The 24,608-nt window shown below is 39.0% G+C and overlaps 1 protein-coding gene across 2 annotated transcripts in view; it reads right to left on the bottom strand.

Moving 5' to 3' along the window:
- Window positions 1-7,143: 7,143 nt before the first annotated feature.
- The window catches only part of SEMA3D (semaphorin 3D), a 312,494-nt gene continuing 295,029 nt past the window's right edge, over window positions 7,144-24,608 (bottom strand). For both annotated transcript variants that reach the window (XM_077264655.1, XM_077264654.1), the window contains exon 18: window positions 7,144-8,248. In XM_077264655.1, the coding sequence (XP_077120770.1) occupies window positions 7,823-8,248 (426 nt within the window). In that variant the 3' untranslated portion in view covers window positions 7,144-7,822. The remainder of the gene's footprint in view (window positions 8,249-24,608) is intronic.

Raw genomic sequence — 24,608 nt, 5'->3', positions numbered from 1 at the left:
TACTTTCATTTTTTTTTAAATCTTTTTCAAATTTTGCCTTATATACAAGTCATTATACAGGAAATAATGTTTCTTAACATTTTTTTCTGTAAACTCCAATTTCTCTTCGCTTTTGAATGTTTTATTATCAATCCTTAAAGTGGAGTAAAAGTGTGACACCATTGTTTTCAGCAGCGATCAGGGAGTCACAGATGATTCTTGGGGGTCTTCCCCATGCGTTTCTCCTTGCATTCAGCATGTTTTTCCATTTCAACATTTTCACTGCCTCCCCAGACCTCCTTGCAGGGTCTGCCTGAAAAATGCTTGGATTTCCCATTGACTCCCATTATACTCATTACTCAAAACAAGCATGTGAGTATTAGGAAATGCTTGGTTCGAGAAATGAGCATCCAAGCATTTTAGTACTTGCTAATCACTATTCTTTATATATTTTTTCCTCTCTCTAATGTAAAGCTGAGCAACTGGAAGTGTACAGCATTTTATAGCTAACGTGTAGTTGCGACATAAAATATTGTAAACTAATCTTTAATCATTTATGTAACATAGAGTGCTGACTTGCACTGATAGCAAGATTGCATGCTGGACGTACTCGGCAACATGTGCGTTCTCCTCCTGGGATCACCCAACAAGCCAGTCTATTCTTACCATATGTCCTTTGTTCTCCTCTCAATGATGGGTTAAGCACTCGGCTGTTTCCATTTGCCTTTTCACTTTCAGTTATGAAAACCAAAAGGTGAACTGTCATGTGACAATCAACAGCAACTATAGCATGTCTCATTATGTCAAAACGTTTCCACGACACCAGCAACAACGTATAGAGACATTTCTCATTACCGCCACACAAATTTAATAATGTTTTCATAATGTAAGAATGGCATGAATAATACACATTTATTGTGAACCTCCTTGATGTCAACCTTATGGAATATTTCAGGTATGTTAAATGTTTCTCCATCAGATACTTACGTATGTTCACAATCAAATTGACCTCAGTTTTATTGTGACTATAAAAATGTTCTGATGGAGCACTTCATCTACGTCAGTTCTATCCAGTAGGTGTCCCTGGTTTTATATTTGTGCCTTTAGGTGCAATGCCCAGGAGAAGGAGAAATTGAATGGTGAGGCCATTACCTTCCCCAAGATAACAGTTAAGTATAAGTGCTGCTGGGCGTTGAGTGTTCTGCACAACCCCAAACAATGGCTACGGTATTCTGTTTCCTCTTCCTCACACCCAAGGCAGTGTTGTGAGTATGCTTATTTATATATTTACTGTTTCTATTTCCTCCAAATGTGTTTAGCTACATAATATATATATATTTTCTATATGTATCCTTTGAAATGTAAATGTATAGAACATGTTGGCCACAGATACAGCAGTATGAAGTCATATGTGTGTGTTGATTCTTTCCTAGTTGAATGCGAAATTTAGCCCTTTAACGCAGGATTTATAGTCCCCACAATAAGTTAGGGTGACCACCACCGATATACCCTTTATCAATAATATAAAGGGTTTTACAATGAATGCATATTCCTAAGATATGCCAGCACTTTATGATACATAGTGGTCAAAGCTCTGGGATCATCACTGATCCAGAAAAGGAAGGAGTGACAATGCTATTTTACAGTAGTGCTGTAGCCCTTTCATGGCCGGCCACACCTCAGTAGTCTGTGGCCACCAGACCAGAACCCAGGGAACCTCCTATCTGCCACCTCTGGCTTCTCTTTTGATTTATAGCCCTTTTGTGATGTCATATCTGAGGCATGACACATACATGACATTGGGGTGGACTGCAAATCAAACAAAGAGAATGAGGATGCTGTCAGGTAGGAGGCGGTCACTTGGCTCCTATCAAGCAGCCACTGAATATTCATCTGACTGCTGGACCACAGTCCTGCAAAACAAGTTGCTTATCTCTATATACCAGTCATATATTCTCCTATATATTGCACTTCATGGAGTATTCTATATATGCTATATGCTCAGACATCAAATGGTATACTCAGGATAATAAGTGACTGCCACATCATATGCTATAACCTTCTTTCTTTGCTGTGGATTTGAAGTTGTTTACATTGGTGACTTGGTTGATCAAGTATGTTTGAAAAAATAAATCATACATATCTATGTAAAAGACTTATGCTATGTGTAACCACCTTTACTCTAGTAATTTTTTTTTCTGGAGTGTGGAAAAGCACAGCATAAAAGATAGGAATATCTGACCACTACGAACCCTCATATTCACAGGCAGCACTCAGACAGACAATAAAGTTGTGTTAATATAGCCTATGAGGCATCCAGAAGTAAACATATTAAGGGGATTGTCCAGTCTTAAGCTACAAGTCTGCAGTCACTCTATATGACTGCAGAATTGTGAATCCTTACATTGCATGCTGTGAGGATATTCCGGTGCCAGAAACGGCCTCACTCAATGCAAGGCTTTAAACAGATTAGTTGGAATGTGGCCAGGAGAATGCATATCGCATATCTCACCTACTGTATCCTCACCCATCACCCATCCCTTGTAGATTGTGAGCCTTCGCGGGCAGGGTCCTCTCTCCTACTGTACCAGTTGTGACTTGTATTGTTCAAGATTAATGTACCTGTTTTTATTATGTACACCCCTCCTCACATGTAAAGCGCCATGGAATAAATGGCGCTATAATAATAAATAATAATAATAATATCGCATACTTTTGAAGTCTCATAATTGCCTGCTTCCGGAACCGGAGAATCCTCACAGTGTGTAATGCGTTTGATGTGAAAATTTGCAAGTCTGCAGTCAAATAGAGTAACTGCAGACTTGTAGCTTAAGACCCAACAACCCCTTTAAGGTTAGGGCGCTACTCATTGGCCACTGCTGTGTGGTTGCACCCCAGGCTAAAATTTCCAGCAAGCCCCTGGCTGTAAGTGATGGGAAAATAGTAAAGGTGCTACAACAATGAATAAATGCTGTGAACCCTTTATTTTATGGATCAATTAAGGTCTAAGAGACCAGATAAGAAGACTAATGATTGCAGAGGATGCAATAGTGACCATGCCAGGAGAGCCTGCGGGGAAGCTAAAGGCAACTCTATTTTCAGCTGTATTTTTTAAAACATTTGAATTTATTCAGTATTGAGTATAAGTGAGATGCAGAGAAATAAATGCTCTTACACAGCTTCACGTTAGCAATGAGGTTATTAACCGCTTCATGACCTATGACACATACACAGTTATATGAAAAAGTTTGGGCACCCCTATTAATCTTAAGCTTAATGTTTTATAAAAATTGTTTTTTTTGCAACAGCTATTTCAGTTTCATATATCTAATAACTGTTGGACACAGTAATGTTCCTGCCTTGAAATGAGGTTTACTGTGCTAACAGAAAATGTGCAATCTGCATTCAAACAAAATTTGACAGGTGCATAAGTATGGGCACCCTTATCATTTTCTTGTTTAAAATACTCCTACCTACTTTTTACTGACTTACTAAAGCACTTTTTTTGGTTTTGCATCCTCATTGAGCTTTGAACTTCATAGCATGTATGCAATCATGAGAAAAGCTACTTAAAGTGTCCACTTTCAAGTTGTTCTCCTGTTTGAATCTCCTCTGACGAGTGGCATCATGGGCTCCTCAAAACATCTGTCAAATGGTCTGAAAACAAAGATTATTCAACATAATTGTTCAGGGGAAGGATACAAAAAGCTGTCTCAAGAGATTTAACCTGTCAATTTCCACTGTGAGGAACATAGTAAGGAAATGGAAGAACACAGGTACAGTTCTTGTTGAGGCCAGGAGTGGCAGGCCAAGAAAAACATCAGAAAGGCAGAGAAGAAGAATGCTGAGATCAGTCAAGGACAATCCTCAGACCACCTCCAGAGAGCTGCAGCATCAACTTGCTGCAGATGGAGTCACTGTGCATCGGTCAACTATACAACACACTTTGCACAAGGAGAAGCTGTATGGGAGAGTGATGCGAAAGAAGCCGTTTCTGCAAGCACGCCACAAACAGAGTCGGCTGAGGTATGCAAAAGCACATTTGGAGAAGCCAATTTCTTTTTGGAAGAAGGTCCTGTGGACTGATGAAACCAAGATTGAGTTGTTTGGTCATACAAAAAGGCATTATGCATGGCGGCAAAAAAACAGTGCGTTGTATAGTTGACAGATGCACAGTGACACCATCTGCAGCAAGTTGATTCTGCAGCTCTCTGGAGGTGGTCTGAGGATTGTCCTTGACTGATCTCACCATTCTTCGTCTTTCTGATGTTTTTCTTGGCCTGCCACTTCTGGCCTTAACAAGAACTGTACCTGTGTTCTTCCATTTCCTTACTATGTTCCTCACAGTGGAAATTGACAGGTTAAATCTCTGAGACAGCTTTTTGTATCCTTCCCCTGAACAGCTATGTTGAATAATCTTTGTTTTCAGATCATTTGACAGTTGTTTTGAGGAGCCCATGATGCCACTCTTCAGAGGAGATTCAAACAGGAGAACAACTTGCAAGTGGCCACTTTAAGTAGCTTTTCTCATGATTGCATACACCTGGCTATGAAGTTCAAAGCTCAATGAGGTTACAAAACCAAAAAAAGTGCTTTAGTAAGTCAGTAAAAAGTAGGTAGGAGTATTTAAAACAAGAAAATGATAAGGGTGCCCATACTTATGCACCTGTCAAATTTTGTTTGAATGCAGATTGCACATTTTCTGTTAGTACAATAAACCTCATTTCAAGGCAGAAACATTACTGTGTCCAACAGTTATTAGATATATGAAACTGAAATAGCTGTTTAAAAAAAAACAACTTTTATAAAACATTAAGCTTAAGATTAATAGGGGTGCCCAAACTTTTTCATATAACTGTACATGTCATAGGTCATGTCCCTGCATTCCATGCTGGTTCTGGGACTGAGCTCACATGTTTTCTGGCACATGACAGCTGATTTCACCATTTGACATGTACCCCTAACAGCTGCAGGTGGAATCACGATCCACCTGTGGCTCTTAACATGTTAAATGCTATTGTCAATCTCCGACAACAGCATTTAACATGGCCGCTCTGCAAGCATGTCACTAATCCAGCCCATGGGCACCCCTGTCACATGATCGTGGGGTAACAATGGGTTGCTTTTCTGCTATGAGCGCCACCCCGTGGTCGGCGCTCATAGCAGATGATTAATTATGCTACACATAGCACAAGCATTTAGATGATTTCAGCTTCACATCTTTTAAGGAGACTATTGAAACAAGTGAAAAAAAAAGTTTTTCAAAATTAAAAAAATGTAAACGTTCAAATCGCCTTCTTTTGCTTTATACAAAATAACACAATAAAAAAGATAAAAAATACACATATTTGGTATCGTCAAGTTCATAAATGTCCAATCTATAAAGAAAAAAAAAATCCGATCAGTGAACAGCGTATCGAGAGAAAAAATCAAAAAACCAGAAATGCATTGTTTTTTTAGTCACCTCAAGATTGCAATAACAGGCAATCAAAACATCATATCTAATATCGTATCAATAAAAATGTCAACTCGACGCGCATAAAATAGGCCCAAGAGGTGTCCAAAAATGGAGAACTCCTAATGACCTACACAGAATCACATTGCATGTCAGTTTTAGCATTTAGAGAACATTGTAAATAAAAAATACATATTTTTTTTCTGCAATTTCACTGCACTTTAAATTTTTTTCCGCACCCTCATATGGCAATATTAACATAAAAATAAAAAAAGTTATGGCTTTGGGAAAAAGGCAAGCAAGAAACACAAAAATGGAAAATCCCAAGGTTGTGAAGGGGTTAATGATTGTCTGAGGAATGTACTGTCACTCTGAATGCACTACTGGCTGCTCACATTTACAAGAGCAACATGTGACCTGGCATTGCAATGTTGAAAAACGTCTCTGAAAATTTCTAAAAAAAAAAATGGTGGTATAACTGGTTCCACGACTGATTCTGTACTGAAAATTAAATTGCACATCACATTGTGAGCAAAAAGTGTCAAACAGTGTCTATGCAAAACATGAGAAGGCATGGCTTTGAGCTACGAGTCAGACACCCAACTACATCTGTTGCATTGACCTCACACCACTGTTCTCGAAAACTATCATGATACAGAGAAAGCAATGGAAACTGGAATGGAGGATGATCCTTTTCACCAATAGTCCCACTTTTGTTTTGGATGTAGTTCAGAGGTGCTGCAAGTCATGGTAGCATGTTTAGGCTGCTCACAGTAGCACACAGACTGCTCACAGTAGCACACAGGTTGCTCACGGTAGCACAAGCAACATGTGATTTGGTGTTGCTGTGTTGAAAAATGGGTCTTAGGACACTTTGCAGAAATGACCATACCACTGGTTCTATTATCAAATCAATGTAACATGTTGCTAGTGTACCTGGAATGAAGACTTTAGGGGTTTCACTACCACACACTATGCCACTACATACCATAATCTTGGAGCTGAACCATTGTCACATTCTCATGAAGGCCTATCCAAGGTGTTGCCCACATGATTCCAGGTGGAAACAGGTGGATGAAATGAAAGTCTGTCCTTTACCCATCCCACTTTTGTCTTGGATGCAATGGCAGTCAGGAATTGGTCAGGAGACCATATAGGCAATGCCATGAAGAAACCTTCAAGATGGAACATCACGTTAGTCCTAATCCCAAGATTATGGTATGGGATGGTATAATTCACTGTAGCTTAACATTTTTAGTATTCATTCCAAATACACTAAAATCTCAATGTTACATTGATTTGGTGGTTGGAAAATGTCTATGGCCATTTTTCAAAATGTCCCAGGAGCTGTTTTTCAACAGTACAACGCCAGCAACTGGCAGCATCCCCGTACTTGTCTCACTTTTAGCACATCTGGGACATCAAGCATTACTAACCTAATTGGTAGCATGTCAAGGCGTATAAGTGCATGTGTTTCTGTGCATGGCGCTGCTCATACGCGATAATGAGTCAATTGAGATGTTTTGATTTTTTCTATTTTATCTTCTTTAGAATATTATTATCATGTCTATCAATCCTGAGATGTCCATAATTGTGTGACTTTTTCTTCTTGGTGTTGCAACATCATGTTGAAGAGTGTACAGTATATTCAAACATTCCTGATGCAATGCTGATGCTACAGTATGGAAAAATGGCAACATAAACTCTGATTAGTTCAACAAGTATCTTTATTGGATTGTGCGTATTTTCCTGATATAAGAGAGCTAACTGGAGTCAGAAAACCTTATTTACACTGCTCTTTAAAAAATGAACGTGAACGTTATCAAAGTCCATGGAATCACCAAACACTAATGTTAAACCATTAGTGGAATACTGGCGCACTGTATTTGCCTTGCTTTGCACTCTTTCATTAATTTGTACACTTTTTGCACCACTATCAACATACAACTGTAAAACAAAAGTCTTGTAATCAGGTTGTCTTAAAAAATACCATATTCAATAGTAGAATAAAAACTAAACATTAAAAAAGTAAACAGCTGCATTAAACATCCCAATATTAACTTATAACTTACAAAAAAGAATAGAATGGAACACCTTAATAATATAGTTTAATAAATAAAAGCTGGAACGACCAGTCCTTATTAACTTAACCCAGCAGATGAAGCTACGTACAAACAATACTACACAAAGAAGTCTATACCCCCTTAACCCATTCTAGTCTCTGAAAGCTGTAATACAAAACCTGAAGTGGCTTCACTTTCCTAGGATATTCTTGGTACTACGTTGTCTTGTATGCATTGTTTCTTCCCATTTGAAAAAGGAATATTAATAAAAAAAAATGTACACAAGGGAATAATATGAAAATGTCCATGGATCATCGAGCTAAGTCTATGCAGATAAGATTCTAGCATGCTTCCCCCTTTGCTCATGATGTCTCCTGTTCCTGCTCTTTTTGTTCTCTTGGACATGTTTCCACTTAGCTCCACCTTTATTGCGTTGCCTCTTTTTCTCCTTGTGCCACATCTGCTCACAGTATTCATCCATACTGAAGGTAGGGCTGCTGAGAAGTTGCAAATAATCTTTGTACCTCAGTCTTGACTCTGTGATTAACTCTCGGCCTCTAGCCTCATCCTCTTCCATCTTCTGTGTTTGTTCCATCTGCTCATTCTCTATCACTTTTACATTGAGCTTAACCAGGGTGTGAATGAATGTATTTTCTTGAGCATTACAATAATACATTCCAGAATCCTTCTTCTGTAGACTGCGGATCAAAAGCCCATATTCAGTTTTAATGACTCTTTCATCGGGTATTATCTGTGAAAAAAATAAAAAATATATTTTAATAAAGATGTACTATTTTTAAAGTAAACCATATTTCAAAAGATATTGTACTTTATGGCACTACATTTTTTATTACACAAAAGATCTCAAAACATGGTATTAATGAGGATTTTGCTAAATATTGGAACATAGTGCACTGAAAACCTTCTGCATAGCTGACTACTATTCCACCGCATTAACAATGTGCTTAAAACAAGGTGCTAACTATTTATTACACTGGTCTACAAAAAAAATAAAAATTTCTGGCATGGACTTTAAGAACAGTTTTAGACTAATTTGAGGGTGCTGAATTGAAATCTGATCTTATAATTTCTCTATCACATCACATTTTTGCGCTATAGGTATATAGCCCATTTTCATGAATTCCATGATAAATATAAGTAGTGTATGAAAAGTGCCAGTTTATACGGTTCACTAAGGTAAATTTAGTTTTCATTTAGTCTCCCAATAAATGTGAGAATATCTTTGTTTTCTTTGAACATTCATACTTCCCATTTGTTATGATAACACCCTTGTTTTCTGTGCTACTGGGACAGTAGAGCTACAGCAGAGCATTGGGTGAAAACTGAATGGCCTCAGCGACAGAGTTTGGCATCTGGCGATAAGAATGTCATCCATGATCTTCTAGTGGATAGGAAGGACATTGTCTTTCCTCCCTTACACATAAAACTTGGATTGATGAAGCAGTTCATCAAAGCTCTCAATCACAGTGGAGAATGCTTTAACTATATATGTTCAACTTTTCCTGGTCTTAGTGACGAGAAGAAAAAGGCTGGAATATTTGATGGACCTCAAATAAGAACACTTATGAGAGACCCAAATTTTATCACATCAATGAATGAGACAGAAGAAAGAGCTTGGAATGCATTTTTGTAATGTGGTGCAGAATTTTCTAGGGAATAAGAAAGCAGACAACTATGAAGAGATTGTGGAAGAGCTACTAATGAGTCTGCGAAATCTTGGATGTAGAATGAGTGTCAAGATTCACTATTTACATAGCCATTTGGACGTTCTTCCAGAGAACCTTGGGGATGTGAGTGAGGAACAAGGGAGCGTTTTCATCAGGACAATAAAACAATGGAAGAACGGTATCAAGGCCGGCGGGACTCACATATGATAGCTGACTATTGCTGGAGCTTCATGAGAGACAACCCAGAAGCTGTACATCACAGATCAGCCAAGAAAAGAAAGTTCAAATAACTGCCATTTGTCATTCATCTGTGTGCCATATATATGTGTTTTTATATTTTGTAGTTTCAATCTGTAAGAATATTTGATTTGCTGTACATAGACTTTGTAATGTTTGTTATTCCTTGATTAAAAATATACAAAATGTAGTACCGAAAATCATGTGTTTTCATCATAAAACATTAGGAGTATTTTTCATCAAAAATTGAAAATATCTGGAAATCCTGATGTGATAGCAAAAAACGGAGTTCATATTCGTAATCAGCAGCCAAAATTGACTTAAAATATGTTTTAAAACCTTTTGCCAGAAAAATTGCGTTGACCAGTGTTATACTTGCTTATATACAGTAGCTTCATCTTTACTAAGATGTTTAGTAGACGGGCTACAAAGACACTAAACATGAGAAAGGCTAATATTAATTGGTTAAGATATAATAGAAACACACAAATTAGAAATAGTTGAAAGCCAATATGGCTAAATAGAGCTGTAAGGGCTTAAAGAGAGCATTTAGATAAATGAAAGGTAAAGGGGGTAATAATGAGGGTAGTAAGAAGGCATTAATGTAAAACACAAATCACAACAATGCAGATTGACACAGAGAGACTAATTGCCAAAGAAGGAAAAAAATAATCCAATAATAATATTCTTCAACTATGTAAACAGTAAAAGATTCAGCACTGACAGTGTTGGCCCTCTCAAAAATAATCTAGGTGAAGTGGTGGAGGAGGGTGAGGAGAAGGCCAATCTATTAAACAACATATTTTATACAGTAGTTACACAAGAAATGGGTTTGACATATGACATGATAGGGGATACAGGAGTTCTCCATTAAATGTCACTTTCCTAATCCAGCAGGAAGTACAGTGCTGCTGCAAAAACAATAAGGTAATGGAATACACCCCTGAGTACCGCAGGAATTAAGTACCATGATTGACAGACCACTTTTTATATCTTATTATAGCATAATAATATTCATGGACTCCATAATAAGGCCTCATTCAGATGTCTGTGATTTTTCACATGCACAAAAAAAACCAGCCTGAGTGCCATTAATGTTTTTAATCTAATGTTTATCAGTGTTTGTTCAGGATTTCAGCCTCTACCATCAGTATTTCATCAGTGATTTTCATGTATGAAAACAAATAAATTAGTCTTTTAAAACAAAATTCTCGACCATCAGAGACTGTTCTTGGCTTTACCTACTAAGCTCCCTTTTCCTATTCCTAAAGAGATTTAAGAAATATACAACCATTTAATCTCATTAAAAAATTTTTACAAAACAATGTTTTCTTGTCTTGGGAAAAGGAATTAAACATTAACCTATCTGATCTTCATGCAAATCCATTTAATCTAACTCACACAGTTTTTCCAGATGCATTCTTCTTTAAGAAAATTCCTACAAAATACTGTCTCACTTGTATAGGACACCCACATTTTTATACCACTAGGCCTATCAGAATCCAATCTATGTTGGAGATTTGGTAGCCGGAAAGGCACAGTTTTTGATTATCACCTGAAATAAGACCATTCTGGATAGCATTGACTTTGCAAGAACTACGAATTATTAAATATAGTCTATCTACTGCAAAAGTTTTGTTATCTAAGCCATCAAAATACTTCAAACCTCAAAAACATGATTTACTAGCATTATTGCTAGCAGCAGCAAAACATTTAAAGGGGTTGTCCACTACTAGGACAACCCTTTCTTGACCTAAATGTTTGGGGACGATAAAGTAAAAAAATCTATCCTCACCTTCCATGTCAATGCCATTTCAACATTGTCAGCACTTTCGGTTCCGAGTCTCCCATTCAGTTGTTGCGACACGTCACCCCAATTAGCGCTGGCGTCACTGTCCCCTCCTTCGGATGTTTTGAACATGAAGAGGAAGTCAGAGATCAGCTGCAGCCCTGATTTCCTCTTCATATTCAAAACGTCCGAAGGCAAAGACAGTTATGCCAGCAGTGATTGGGGTGAAGTGTCACAACAACTGCATGAGAGTCCTGGGACACAAGTGCCAACACCGCTGGAACAGCACCAGCATGGGAGGAGAGTATAAGCTATTTTTTTACCGCCCCAAACATATAGATCAAGAAGGGATTGTACTAGTAGTTGACAACCCCTTTAATCCCCATACATTGGAAATAGACATCTCAACCCTACTCACTCAAACTGGATAAACAAAGTTGCATCACCTCAAAGAACCTTCCAGATGGGAATCTCATACTCATCCACAGTTCCTCAAAATTTGGGTATCTTTATCTAATCAAGTCCAAACCACTACTTGTCAAAATGCACACACCATTCTGCCTACATCTTAATTTAGTTTGCTCTCCATTTCTTCCTTCTCTATCATCTTCTCACCATTAGATGGTCTTTCACTCTTACCTCTATCACACCCCACCTTATTCATATCTAATAATAATAATAATAATAATAATTTTATTTATATAGCGCCAACATATTCCGCAGCGCTTTACAACTTATAGAGGGGACTTATACAGACAACAGACATTACAGCATAACAGAAATCACAGTTCAAAACAGATACCAGGAGGAATGAGGGCCCTGCTGCTCGCAAGCTTACAATCTATGAGGAAAAGGGGAGACACGAGAGGTGGATGGTAACAATTGCTTTAGTTATTTGGACCAGCCATAGTGTAAGGCTCGGGTGTTCATGTAAAGCTGCATGAACCAGTTAACTGCCTAAGTATGTAACAGTACAGACACAGAGGCTATTAACTGCATAAAGTGTATGAGAACATGATGGAGGAACGTGATTATGTTGTTGTTTTTTATTAATAGGCCACACAGGGATAATTAGGTTAATGCGTTGAGGCGGTAGGCCAATCTGAACAAATGAGTTTTTAGTGCACGCTTAAAACTGTGGGGATTGGGGATTAATTGTATTAACCTAGGTAGTGCATTCCAAAGAATCGGCGCCGCACGTGTAAAGTCTTGGAGACGGGAATGGGAGGTTCTGATTATTGAGGATGCTAACCTGAGGTCATTAGCAGAGCGGAGGGCACGGGTAGGTTGGTAGACTGAGACCAGAGAGGAGATGTAGGGTGGTGCTGAGCCATGGAGTGCTTTGTGGATGAGGGTAGTAGTTTTGTACTGGATTCTGGATTGGATGGGTAGCCAGTGTAATGACTGGCACAAGGTAGAGGCATCGGTGTAACGGTTGGCGAGGAATATGATCCTGGCAGCAGCATTCAGGACAGATTGGAGCGGGGAGAGTCTGGTAAAAGGTAGGCCAATTAGTAGAGAGTTACAATAGTCCAGACGAGAATGAATAAGTGAGACAGTAAGAGTTTTTGCAGAGTCGAAAGTAAGAAAAGGGCGAATTCTAGAAATGTTTTTGAGATGCAGATAAGAAGAGCGAGCCAGTGATCGGATGTGGGGGGTGAATGAAAGCTCGGAATCAAGGATGACTCCAAGGCAGCGGGCATGTTGCTTTGGAGTAATGGTGGAACCGCACACAGAGATGGCAATGTCGGGCAAAGGTAGGTTTGTAGAGGGAGAGAACACGAGGAGTTCAGTTTTTGACAGGTTCAGTTTCAGATAGAGGGAGGACATGATGTTAGAGACAGCGGTAAGACAATCACTGGTGTTTTCTAAAAAGGTCGGCGTGATAACAGGAGAAGAGGTATATAATTGGGTGTCGTCAGCATAGAGATGGTACTGGAAACCAAATCTACTGATTGTTTGTCCAATAGGGGCAGTATACAAAGAGAAGAGGAGGGGGCCTAGGACTGATCCTTGAGGAACCCCAACAGTAAGGGGAAGGTGAGAGGAGGAGGAACCAGCAAAACAAACAGTGAAGGATCGGCCACAATAACTTTGCTCCACTACAGCCTTTTCAATTGTCATTGACATTCCAATAATTTCTAAATAATTGTATCCTATCATTTACTCCTAGGTGTTATGCTGTTGATGTTTGTCTCGTGACCTTCTCTGTTGCTATATTACAAATTGTAACTCTATGTATCTGGGTCAGTTTCTCTGTTTTTTGTATATTGTTCAATAAATAATTATAAAAAAACACATTAGAAAGCTTCCTTGGACCACTACAATTTTAATCACGGACTGCTCATGGAATACACACTGATGCAATGTGTGAGTTGTCCGTGGTTTTCATGGACCCATACAATTATATGGGTTATTTTCATCTGTGACGCTGATAAAAAATGGATATGACTCTTTGAAACATTTAGCAGACACATGGTCCAAAAAAAAATTGACATATGAACATCCTCATACTCTATATCTGTAAAAAAAATATGGATAAATTACGAAAGTGAGAAATGAACGTCTGAATGAGGCCTACTAGTGTCTGTACAACAGGAGTAGTGCATGGCAAATGTTGTACCGATATTCAAAAAGGAGTCTGTAAACTATGGGTATAGAACTGTAAGCTCTACTGTAGGCAAAATCTATGAGGGTTTTCTAAGAGATGCTTTCCTGGAGTATCTCAATAAAAAAGTCTCATGACTGAGCATCAACATGAGGGATCAGTTGTGTCAGACTAATCTAATAAATTTCACTGAGGAGGTAAAATCCTGACTAGAACAGGGTAAAGCCATGAATGTTGTATATCTTGACTGTTCAAAGATATTCGATACGCCACATAAAAAGTTGGTAGATAAAATAACAGCCATGGGACTATGGGAAAATATTTGTAATTGGGTTAACAACTAGCTCAGTGATAGGAAACAAGAAGATAGTTTTTATTGTAACACAATATGATTGGGTAAAGATAACAGTGGGGTACCCCAGGGATCAGCGTGGGACCCTCTTCTTTTAAATATATTTATTAATGACCTAGAGGAGGGCATAGAGAATACAATTTCAATATTAGCGGATTATACTAAACTCTGCAAGTTAATCAACACAGAGGAGGATAATTTAATATTATAAAGGGATTTGTGTAAGCTGGAGGCTTGGGCTGAGATTTGACAATTGAAATGTAATGTAAATAAATGTTATGTCATGCACTTTGGCCAAAGTAATACAATGTACAATTATGTACAAATTGTAAACACTTCCTAAAACAGTCACTGACAAAGACTTTGGCATATGAGTGGATATCACATAACATTATTGACCAGTCGCAGACCATTGCTTGAAAGCCAAATAAAATAATGGGATGCATTAACAAAGGTAAAACTGAACATTAAAACATAATTTTGCCTCTATGTAAGTCACCAGTCAGGCCACATTTTTATATTTTATAATATTGTGTACAATTTTGGGTTCCAGTGTATTTAGACTTAGCTGGACTACAGGGTGTGCAGAGAAGAGAAATCAACGTTATTAACCCCTTCATGACCTTGAATTTTTATTTTTTTTTCATTTTCATTTTTTGCTCCCCCCTCTTCCTTCCAGAGCCTTAACTTTTTTATTTTTCCATCAATATGGCATTTTAAGGCTTGTTTTTTTTGCAATAGAAGTTGTATTTTTGAATGTCACCATTCAGTTTACCATATAGTATACCTGAAAACTGGAAAAAAAAATCCAATTTGGTGAAATTGCAAAAAAGTGCAATTTTGCAAATGTTTTTTTTTTTTCACTATGTTCACTAAATGCTAAAATTGACCTGCCATTTTGATTCTCCAGGTCATTACGATCATTACGAGTTTGTAGATACCAAATATGTATAGGTTCTTTTTTATTTAAGCGGCAAAAATTTTTTCCAAAGATTGTTAAAAAAAATGGTGGGATTTTCCAAGACCCATAGTGTTTCCATTTTTGGGGATCTGTGTGTTAGACATCGGGATTCTCCTGCTGCGCTGGATAGATCCCAAGCATTACCTGATGTTCTGGTCTTCCATTCTAGCCCGGCTGCTATGAGTGCTGCTCAGCACAGACATCATTCCCAGCATCTTGCTCAGGCTTGTGGTATACCTTTGGTTACTGCTGGCTCTGCAGACAAGTCTATAGTAACCAAGGATATGCAGGTCCAGCCTGACACTTGAGAGTCTAAGTTCAGAGTTCACATGACTGAGCATGTCCGTGATGTGGCATCTGCTCATTGGTAGTCAGATGTTTGCTGCTCTGGTGAGGTGGCAGCCCTGGATTGGTCCACGAGCGATGTCTCAAGGGCGCGCTAGTATTTAAGTTTTGGTGTGTGTGAGTGAATGCTCTATCACTCTGTCTGCATGTGTTGTGTGTCTGTCTCAGCCTGAAGCCTGTACATGTTGGCAGGCAGCTTGCACCCTTATGCGGTTTTGCTCCTATGACTCACGCCAGAGTCTCTAGTCTGCTACATGCTTAGGGTGCCAGATAGGCACAGGTTCCATAGTATCTGGACTAAGGGGTACCAGCTGCTTGACTTAGCATCTGTCTCGCTCATGTGTGCTATTGACACATTTAAATTACAGAGCAAGTCCAACCCTCATGCTATGTTTCTCTATGAAGGCAACAGGGTATTGTATCTAGCGTCATATGAGTTCTTTCAATTGGCTGCTTAGCCTCTGCTTCATTCATGTGTTCGATTGACACAGTTTAGTTGCAGAGCATGTCTAATTCACTTGCTTATTCCCCTGTGCCGTAAACAGGGTTTAGCACTTAGCATTCTAAGTGTAGTACCTCTCGGTGAAGTAACTGAGCTTGGAACTCAGTGTTCCATACACACTGTCTGGCGTTAACTCAGTGTGTCTAAGGAAATGCTTGCTGCTCATTTCCGCCATTGTTCACACTAGCAGCAGGTTGCATTTCTGCACGGTTGACCCCGGGTTTCGATTGCACTTTAATTTATATTTTATTTAGTGCAATCTGCCAACCCTAACAATGTGGCTGGGTGAAGGCTTATTTTTTGTGCGCTGAGCTGAAGTTCTTATTGATACCATTTTGGGGTAAAGATGATTTTTTAATAGCTTGTTTAGTTTGGTGATCAAAAACATAATAGTGGTGTATTGATTTTTTTTCTCATTATGCCAATTACCTTTCGGTTTAACTTCTATTTTCATAGACAGGGCATTTCTGAACGCAGCGATACCAAATATGAGAATTTTTTTAAAAAATTTTTTAATGCGGCAAAGAGGGTGTTTTGAAGTTATGTTTTTAAGTTTCTAAATATTTTTAAAAACATTGAAACATTTTTTTTCAACTTTTTACTGGCTTCAATATTCTCCATAGGAGACTTGAAGCTGCAATCATCCAATCACATGTTCTACACAAAAATCATCATCAATGCAATGACAAGCATGGGGGTCTTCTGCAGAACCCATCTGCATTCCGAGATGATGTGACAAGTGTGAAGTTGTGAAGTGCTTCTGGCGTGTGCAAATTAAATTCACTGTCTGAGATTGACAGTGGTATCTAACATGTTAACAGCCGCAGGTGGATCGCGGTTCCACCTGCGGCTGTTAGAGGCACATGATACCTGATTAAATTAAGAAAGATGCGAGACACGACCTATGATGTATCTATACGTCATAGGTCGTGAAATGGTTAACGGCGTAGGTGAACTGCAGTATTAAGATAGGTATCAAATTTGGAGTTATTCAGTTTGAAAAAAATGAGGCTTAGGGGCGATCTTATTACAATGGTCATATACATGAATGGACAATACAGAGAACTTTCTAATGATCTTTTTACACCTTGGCTAACTATATTGACAATGGGGAATTTTGTGTATCTAGAGAAAAAAAGGTTTCTCGATCACCACAGACAGCAATTTCTTGCTTTGAGAGCAGTGAGACTATGTTGGAATTGCTTATTCAGTAAAATATTTCAAGGACAGCCTGGATGCCTTTCTTAAGAAATATAACTTTACGTTTTATGGGTACCAGATTCTGTGATGGGACATTGATCCAGAAAACAAGTCTGATTGCCGTATGTGGAGTGGGGAAGGAATTTTTCCCCTACTAGGGTTTATGCACACGATGTCTTTTGAAGGCTGATTCCACCTGGATCCCACCTGAAAAACTTTAAAAGACTGCTTCAAAGAATGAACATAATGCATAGCACTATAAAAACAATTTGCTGTGCATATGTTCCATCATTTGTCATTTCTTTTTGTCAGTTTAACCGCTTCCAAAGCCGAAAATAGGTTAAAAGAGTAGATTGATTATTCTTCGGGCAACTTCCAATTAGAATTCTCTCGCTTTTAAACTTTATCTTCCAAAAAAATACTGTTGTCGCAAAATCGACAGATAGACTGACAACGAAAAAGCGTCAAGAAAAATACAGCAGGGGGTTTCCTGAAGAATCTTTGCCTTGCAAAAGATGCTAAGCACACATACCCTCATGGGGCATGGGATTTTTATGTTACAAACATGAATCGGGCATTTTTGCTCAATCGCCCAGTCCTCCTATCAGCTCCTCTTCACCTATTCCTGACTAGGTTACATATGGTGCAATGCACATCATTTATGTTACTGACAAAAAAATCACATCCCACGTGCCCACTAGAAGACCCTGATGCAGGAAAAGGTGGAAAAGCGACCAATTGGGGAACAGTGGAAGCAGATATGAGAATGTAAGTATGAGTATTGTTTAACTATGTAAATATCCAACTACCTAATACCTATCTGTCAAGCAATCATCAGCTCTGACTGACATTATTAGATGTTAGTATTCAGTGACGTTTGCAACCCCTGCACCTGTTGTAGTTGCGTCCCTGTTACTGTTACTTCTGTGATTCCTCCTTGTCTAAATACAAAACTTCAATAATATTCACCAACAATTCACAATGATTGTGAATATTTGATTTAATTTTACACTGTTAATACAAAGAAAACCTCCATACAATGACTAATATCATCAAAGTCACCTACATACTATTATTACTTATATACATACTTATTACTGCATCTTTTACCTTAAAGAACCTATTGTCTGTTTGATGTGGATCACATTCTCTTTATTAATTCATAAACAAAGGAACAAGCAATTTGGATGACAAAATAAAGTTCAAAAGAAAACCACTATAATAAAACTGGTATAACTGCATCAAAAGATATATGCGGAGTACTGATGATTGATATTAACCTTTATGACATCTTAAAGAAGCATGTAGAGTTTCTGCAGACACCATCACGTGTTTCTCAGCGCAAGCAGTGAATAGCCAGGCCTTTCCCCGGGAAGGAACAACCACGGGAAGGGCAGCATCCAATAAAGGAAAACATCCAATAAAGGAAAACCACCTATGCCAAGCATGGTATCCATCCACAGACAGCTGTTTCGGGGTTTTTGCCCCTCATCAGTGTTCCTAATAGCCAGTTTCCTACTCCACACTGATGAGGGGCAAAAACCCCGAAACAGCTGTCTGTGGATGGATACCATGCTTGGCATAGGTGGTTTTCCTTTATTGGATGTTTTCCTTTATTGGATGCTGCCCTTCCCGTGGTTGTTCCTTCCCAGGGAAAGGCCTGGCTATTCACTGCTTGCGTTGAGAAACACATGATGGTGTCTCCGCAGCTACTCTACATACATTTGCATATTTCCCATAAGGGATGGGGGCAGTGTTCTGGATCACTGCGTTGAGAAACACGTGATGGTGTCTCCGCAGTGTTGAATGTTTTGGTCTCCCCGAGGTCAATCATCCGTGCCTTTACAGCCTTTTTACTAGGCACTGCTCTTAATAGCCAGTTTCCTATTCCACACTGATGAGGGGCAAAAACCCCAAAACAGCTGTCTGCGGATGGATACCATGCTTGGCATAGGTGGTTTTCCTTTATTGGATGCTGCCCTTCCCGTAGTTGTTCCTTCCCAGGGAAAGGCCTGGCTATTCACTGCTTGCGTTGAGAAACACGTGATGGTGTCTCCGCAGCTACTCTTCATGCATTTGCATATTTCCCATAAGGGATGGGGGCAGTGTTCTGGATCACTGCGTTGAGAAACACGTGATGGTGTCTCCGCGGTGTTGGATGTTTTGGTCTCCCCGAGGTCAATCATCCGTGCCTTTACAGCCTTTTTACTAGGCACTGCTCCTAATAGCCAGTTTCCTACTCCACACTGATGAGGGGCAAAAACCCCGAAACAGCTGTCTGTGGATGGATACCATGCTTGGCATAGGTGGTTTTCCTTTATTGGATGTTTTCCTTTATTGGATGCTGCCCTTCCCGTGGTTGTTCCTTCCCAGGGAAAGGCCTGGCTATTCACTGCTTGCATTGAGAAACACGTGGTGTCTTCGCAGCTACTCTACATGCATTTGCATATTTCCCATAAGGGATGGGGGCAGTGTTCTGGATCACTGCATTGAGAAACACGTGATGGTGTCTCCGCGGTGTTGGATGTTTTGGTCTCCCCGAGTTCAATCATCCGTGCCTTTACATCTTAAAGAAGCACTCATATCAAAGTTTTTTATCCTCTTAATATATTGCAGACATCTTATTATATAGCAATGTGTACTTACAATTACTCATTTTGCCTTTCTACCTAGTTAATTCTTCTCTCCATTAGGTCTATGACATCACGTGATTAAAAACAGATGAGCTGAATCCTTCGAAGCTCCATGTAGAAACATGAAGTCTATTTTCCTTTAATGAGTCTCTATTCAACTCCTGCCCTGGCTCTCCGCTTCCCAACCTGCCAGAGACTTTGCAGTGATGACTCATATAGGGAAAATAGATTTCTTGTTTCTACATACAGCTTAGTATGACTGAGCTAGTCTGTTTTTAATCACGTGATGTAATAGACCTAATGGAAAAGAGAAGAATTCACTTGTAACTTGGTAGAAAGGGAAAATTAGCAATTGTAAGTACACAGAGCTATATAATAGGATTACTGCAATATATTAACATAAAAAATTTGATGGGAGTGCTTCTTTAATTACCACTTTTTCCTGAAAAGGATATATAATTGCTTAAACTGTTAAGGCAACAGAATTTTTAGTTATCTAACACATTATATTAAGTACTTATCGTCAAAGAGAGGCATGCATAATTCATACTTTCATTAGTACATACTATGTGAAAACAACCAAAAAGCTTACTCTCTATCTATCTATCTATCTATCTATCTATCTATCTATCTATCTATTTATCTATCTATCCCATTTATATTCCATATCTACCTATTTATCTATCAGAAATAATGCAACATACAAATTATCTGCACATATTGCTCTACACAAGAGGGGCACACCTGATGAAGCAGCTGAAATAGTCACGTGGCTACCACCATGTAACATTAGATGGAGGAGAAGACTGTGGCTCTCATTTGTTTATATGGCAAGAGTATAACCAGAAGTTCAAACTTAGAGTACGATGGAAATTAAAAATGAAATTAAAAGTTGTATAAATTCATATATTTTATAGCTTTAAAGACTCATCAGTAGTGTTGAGCACTCCGATACCGCAAGTATCGGGTATCGGCCGATATTTGCGGTATCGGAATTCCGATACTGAGTTCCGATATTTTTGCGATATCGGGAATCGGGATCGGAATGCATATTCATGTGTAAAATAAAGAATAAAAATAAAAAATAGGGATATACTCACCCTCTGACGTGCCCTGGTAGTAACCGCTGCAACCGGCAGCCTCCGTTCCTAAGAATGAGCGAGTGAAGGACCTGCGATGACGTCGCGGTCTTGTGATTGGTCGCGTGAGCGGTCACATGAGCGGTGACGCGACCAATCACAAGCCGCCACGTCATCGAAGGTCCTTCACTCGCTCATTCTTAGGAACGGAGGCTGCCGGTTGCAGCGGTTACTACCAGGGCGCGTCAGAGGGTGAGTATATCCCTATTTTTTATTTTTATTCTTTATTTTACACATGAATATGGATCCCAGGGCCTGAAGGAGAGTTTCCTCTCCTTCAGACCCTGGGAACCATCCAGGATCACTTCCGATATTTGTGTCCCATTGACTTGTATTGGTATTGGGTATCGGTATCGGCGATATCCGATATTTTTCGGATATCGGCCGATACAATCCGATACCGATACTTTCAAATATCGGAAGGTATCGCTCAACACTACTCATCAGTTTATTAACAGAAGAATATTACTCACTCTGTGTATACTTAAGATTAGCAAATTATGTTTTCCATTGAAACCAGAAGCTTATTTAGCCAGAACACGTGTTTATATTTTGCAAATCGTTTCTTTCATGTGTTCCCTTTATTTTTATATAGTATGAATATAACATATACATAAACATTTCCTTTAAAGTAATGCCTGAAAATATAAATTCTGCTGATTCAGTGATGGCAAATCCTGCATTGTATATGCTATTATATTTGTGTGTCCTTTGGGCCATGGTATGTGTCAATATTGTAGGCATATACAATTTCTCACAACTTTGTTGACAGCAAACTACGTAAAATCATACTAGTATGTAAATCATAAGGGTCTAGAAAGTATAACAAACCAAGAAAAGGAAATAGGCAACACATTTTTTATTGGTCTTTGCAAATGGGGCCATCTCTTTTGTTGGGTAAACAGTCTTACTATAACTAGAGCACATGTGAAACATCTTCACAGAGAAGACAGCTGCTTTTGGGTGGTAGCATCTTCAAAGCATACCTTTCCTCGAGCTCCAGTAATGAGAATGGACATTACAATGACAGATTGCTTTCTGAATAAAAAAAGCCACAGATGGACGTGTCACTAATGTGTTAGAAGATATGTTATGTGTTTCTAGCTTTCTTAAGGAACCCAAAAGTAAGTAAAAATGAAGCATGGGTTCCTGTGAAATTAATAGTCTGTGTAATGCATGGACATGCTGGGAGGCTTGGTAATATTTTGAGGTTTCGGATTTACCTCTATTAACTCAAAATCCCAAAATGGAGCACTTAAATAAACCACACCTTAATTGTTTTGTTTGTTTGTTTTTTTTTACATTGGGAGCATTGATTCGAAGTGCAAGGTATCAGCTTCTGTTTTACAGGATGAAAGATCTAGCCATTAGCGAATACATCAAGTGGAACTGAATTCTACTAAAATTTTAGAAGAATCTGCATTTTCCAAATTTTGGATTTTTTGTAATTTATTTCCAGAAGGAGTAAACAAAATGACTGGTTGTCATTTTTTTAACCATAACGTGTCATCAAATACAAAAAATCATTATAATCACCTTAACACTCACCTCTCTGGCCCCTCCACTTCTCACCAGTTCTCGGTGCATCTTCTGAGCGCCCCTGTGAGCACTGAAATCCTTGCACAAGTTCACCGCACACATTGTAACGTAATTACAGTGTAAATATTTGTGCGTATGGTCAGACAGGTGATGTGAGAAGCGGTGGAGCTATAGAGGTGAGTGGTAAAGTAAGGCTGGAATCACAGTAGCATATGGAATCTATTGCAAGAGCATCGGATGTGATATGGTAATGACCCTCGGCTCCAGCTCTGCTGCGAGCGGGTGCCGAGTGTCATGCTACTGTGCTCCTATCCTCTCGCATGAGAGAATAGCAGCACTCGTGCGGAGGAGATGGAGAAAGTAATTTATCCATCTCCTCCACAGCCTGACTTAGTGTATATCAGACTGCACTGGGATGACATCCAAGTGCAGTCCAATGTTTCACTTGCACCCAATAAGTGAGTGAGTCGAGTCTCGCTGCCAATTGCAGCATGCTGTGATTGTTCTCTCATACCAAATGGGCATGAAAAAATAATCACAGATCTCAATAGATAGAATAACACTGATCAGAGTGCTATGCAATGTTTTATTGCATAGCACTCGGCCGTGTTAGATGGTAGTGTGATGCCGGTCTAAGTATAATGATTTTTCCTATTATTTGCATATTATGTTTATTATGTAATGGGGTCTGGAGAGACTTCAAAAGATACAGTAATAATGGATTTTGTTTTGTCAAGAAAAACTTCTCCGCAAATCAAATTTCCTGAGAAAATCAGCTTGACTTGGCCATTTCAAATTTTGCCTGATCCGTTCATCTCTTGTAGGATCCATTGTGATTATGATATAGTGAATATAAGTTTTAGAGATCCATTTCTTCCCCATTGTCTTATCATGTGTCCTTCAGCAACCGAAGCATGATAAAAAAAAAACCCTAGCCTACAGTAAAGCCTATAAAGGAATTTGAAAATTCTCTCAACCCCAAATTTCAAGAGTAAAAAGCTTTGGCAAAAGTCACAGTTGTTCAAACATGTAGCCACTTCTCAGCAGTAGTGATGAGCGAATATACTTGTTCCCTAGCAACCAGGCAACCCCCACATGTACTTATGCTGGCTATCAGATGTAAATCATTCAGCTGCGGCAATAAAAACTAAATTTCCGAGCACTAAAAAATACTCGGAGGACACCCAAGCGTACTCAGAAAATCTCGAGTAACGAGTATATTCGCTCATCACTACTCAGCAGCAGTCCCGAAGTCTAAAATGTAGTCTGCAATGGGTGCAGTTTAGCTAAGGAGGCCGTGGTCAGCCAAATTACAACAAATTTGCTGTTTCATTTTTCAGAAAACTGACAGAAATTGCATTTAAAATCTATGCCAGGCCAAAAGCTAGGAAGATTCTATTTCTGACAGCCCATAAGATACACTAATTTTTCAAAGAGGCCTGTGCCAGTGGGCATTTTGTTCCAAGACTGATATGGGTATTCCTTATCCTGATAAACTCCCTCATAAGTGTTTTACGCAAAAAGACGCAGTGTCCACATAATCTTAAAGTGCTATAAAAACCCAGAACAGCATAGATGCCTCTTTAAAAAGATCTTAATAGGATTACTGAATAAATGCCATGTACTACAGAGATTGGGGTTGATTTTAAGGTACCGTCACACTCAGCGACGCTGCAGCGATATAGACAACGAGCCGATCGCTGCAGCGTCGCTGTTTAGGTCGCTGTAGAGATGCCAAACACAGCAGCTCCAGAACGATGCAGGAGCGATCCGGTGACGTAACGGTGACTGACTTATCGTTCTCACAGGTCGTTAGCTCCATGTAATACATTGCTGACATCGTTGCTTTTGCTGTCAAACACGACGATACACGCCGATCTGACGACCAAATAAAGTTCTGGACTTCTAGTTCCGACCAGCGATATCACAGCGGGATCCAGATCGCTGCTGCGTGTCAAACACAACGAGATCGCTATCCAGGACGCTGCAACGTCATGGATCGTTGTCGTTCTCGTTGTAAAGTTGCTCAGTGTGAAGGTACCTTAATTCCCTTCACGACAGGGCCAATTTCTTTTTTTGTGTTTCCGTTCTTCTTCCTACAGATATAACTCTTATTTT

This window comes from Ranitomeya variabilis, chromosome 5 (assembly GCF_051348905.1).
Source record: "Ranitomeya variabilis isolate aRanVar5 chromosome 5, aRanVar5.hap1, whole genome shotgun sequence".
Lineage (NCBI taxonomy): Eukaryota > Metazoa > Chordata > Amphibia > Anura > Dendrobatidae > Ranitomeya > Ranitomeya variabilis.
The sequence above is the reverse complement of the archived record's forward strand: the minus strand, read 5'-3'. Positions and strand labels throughout refer to the sequence as shown.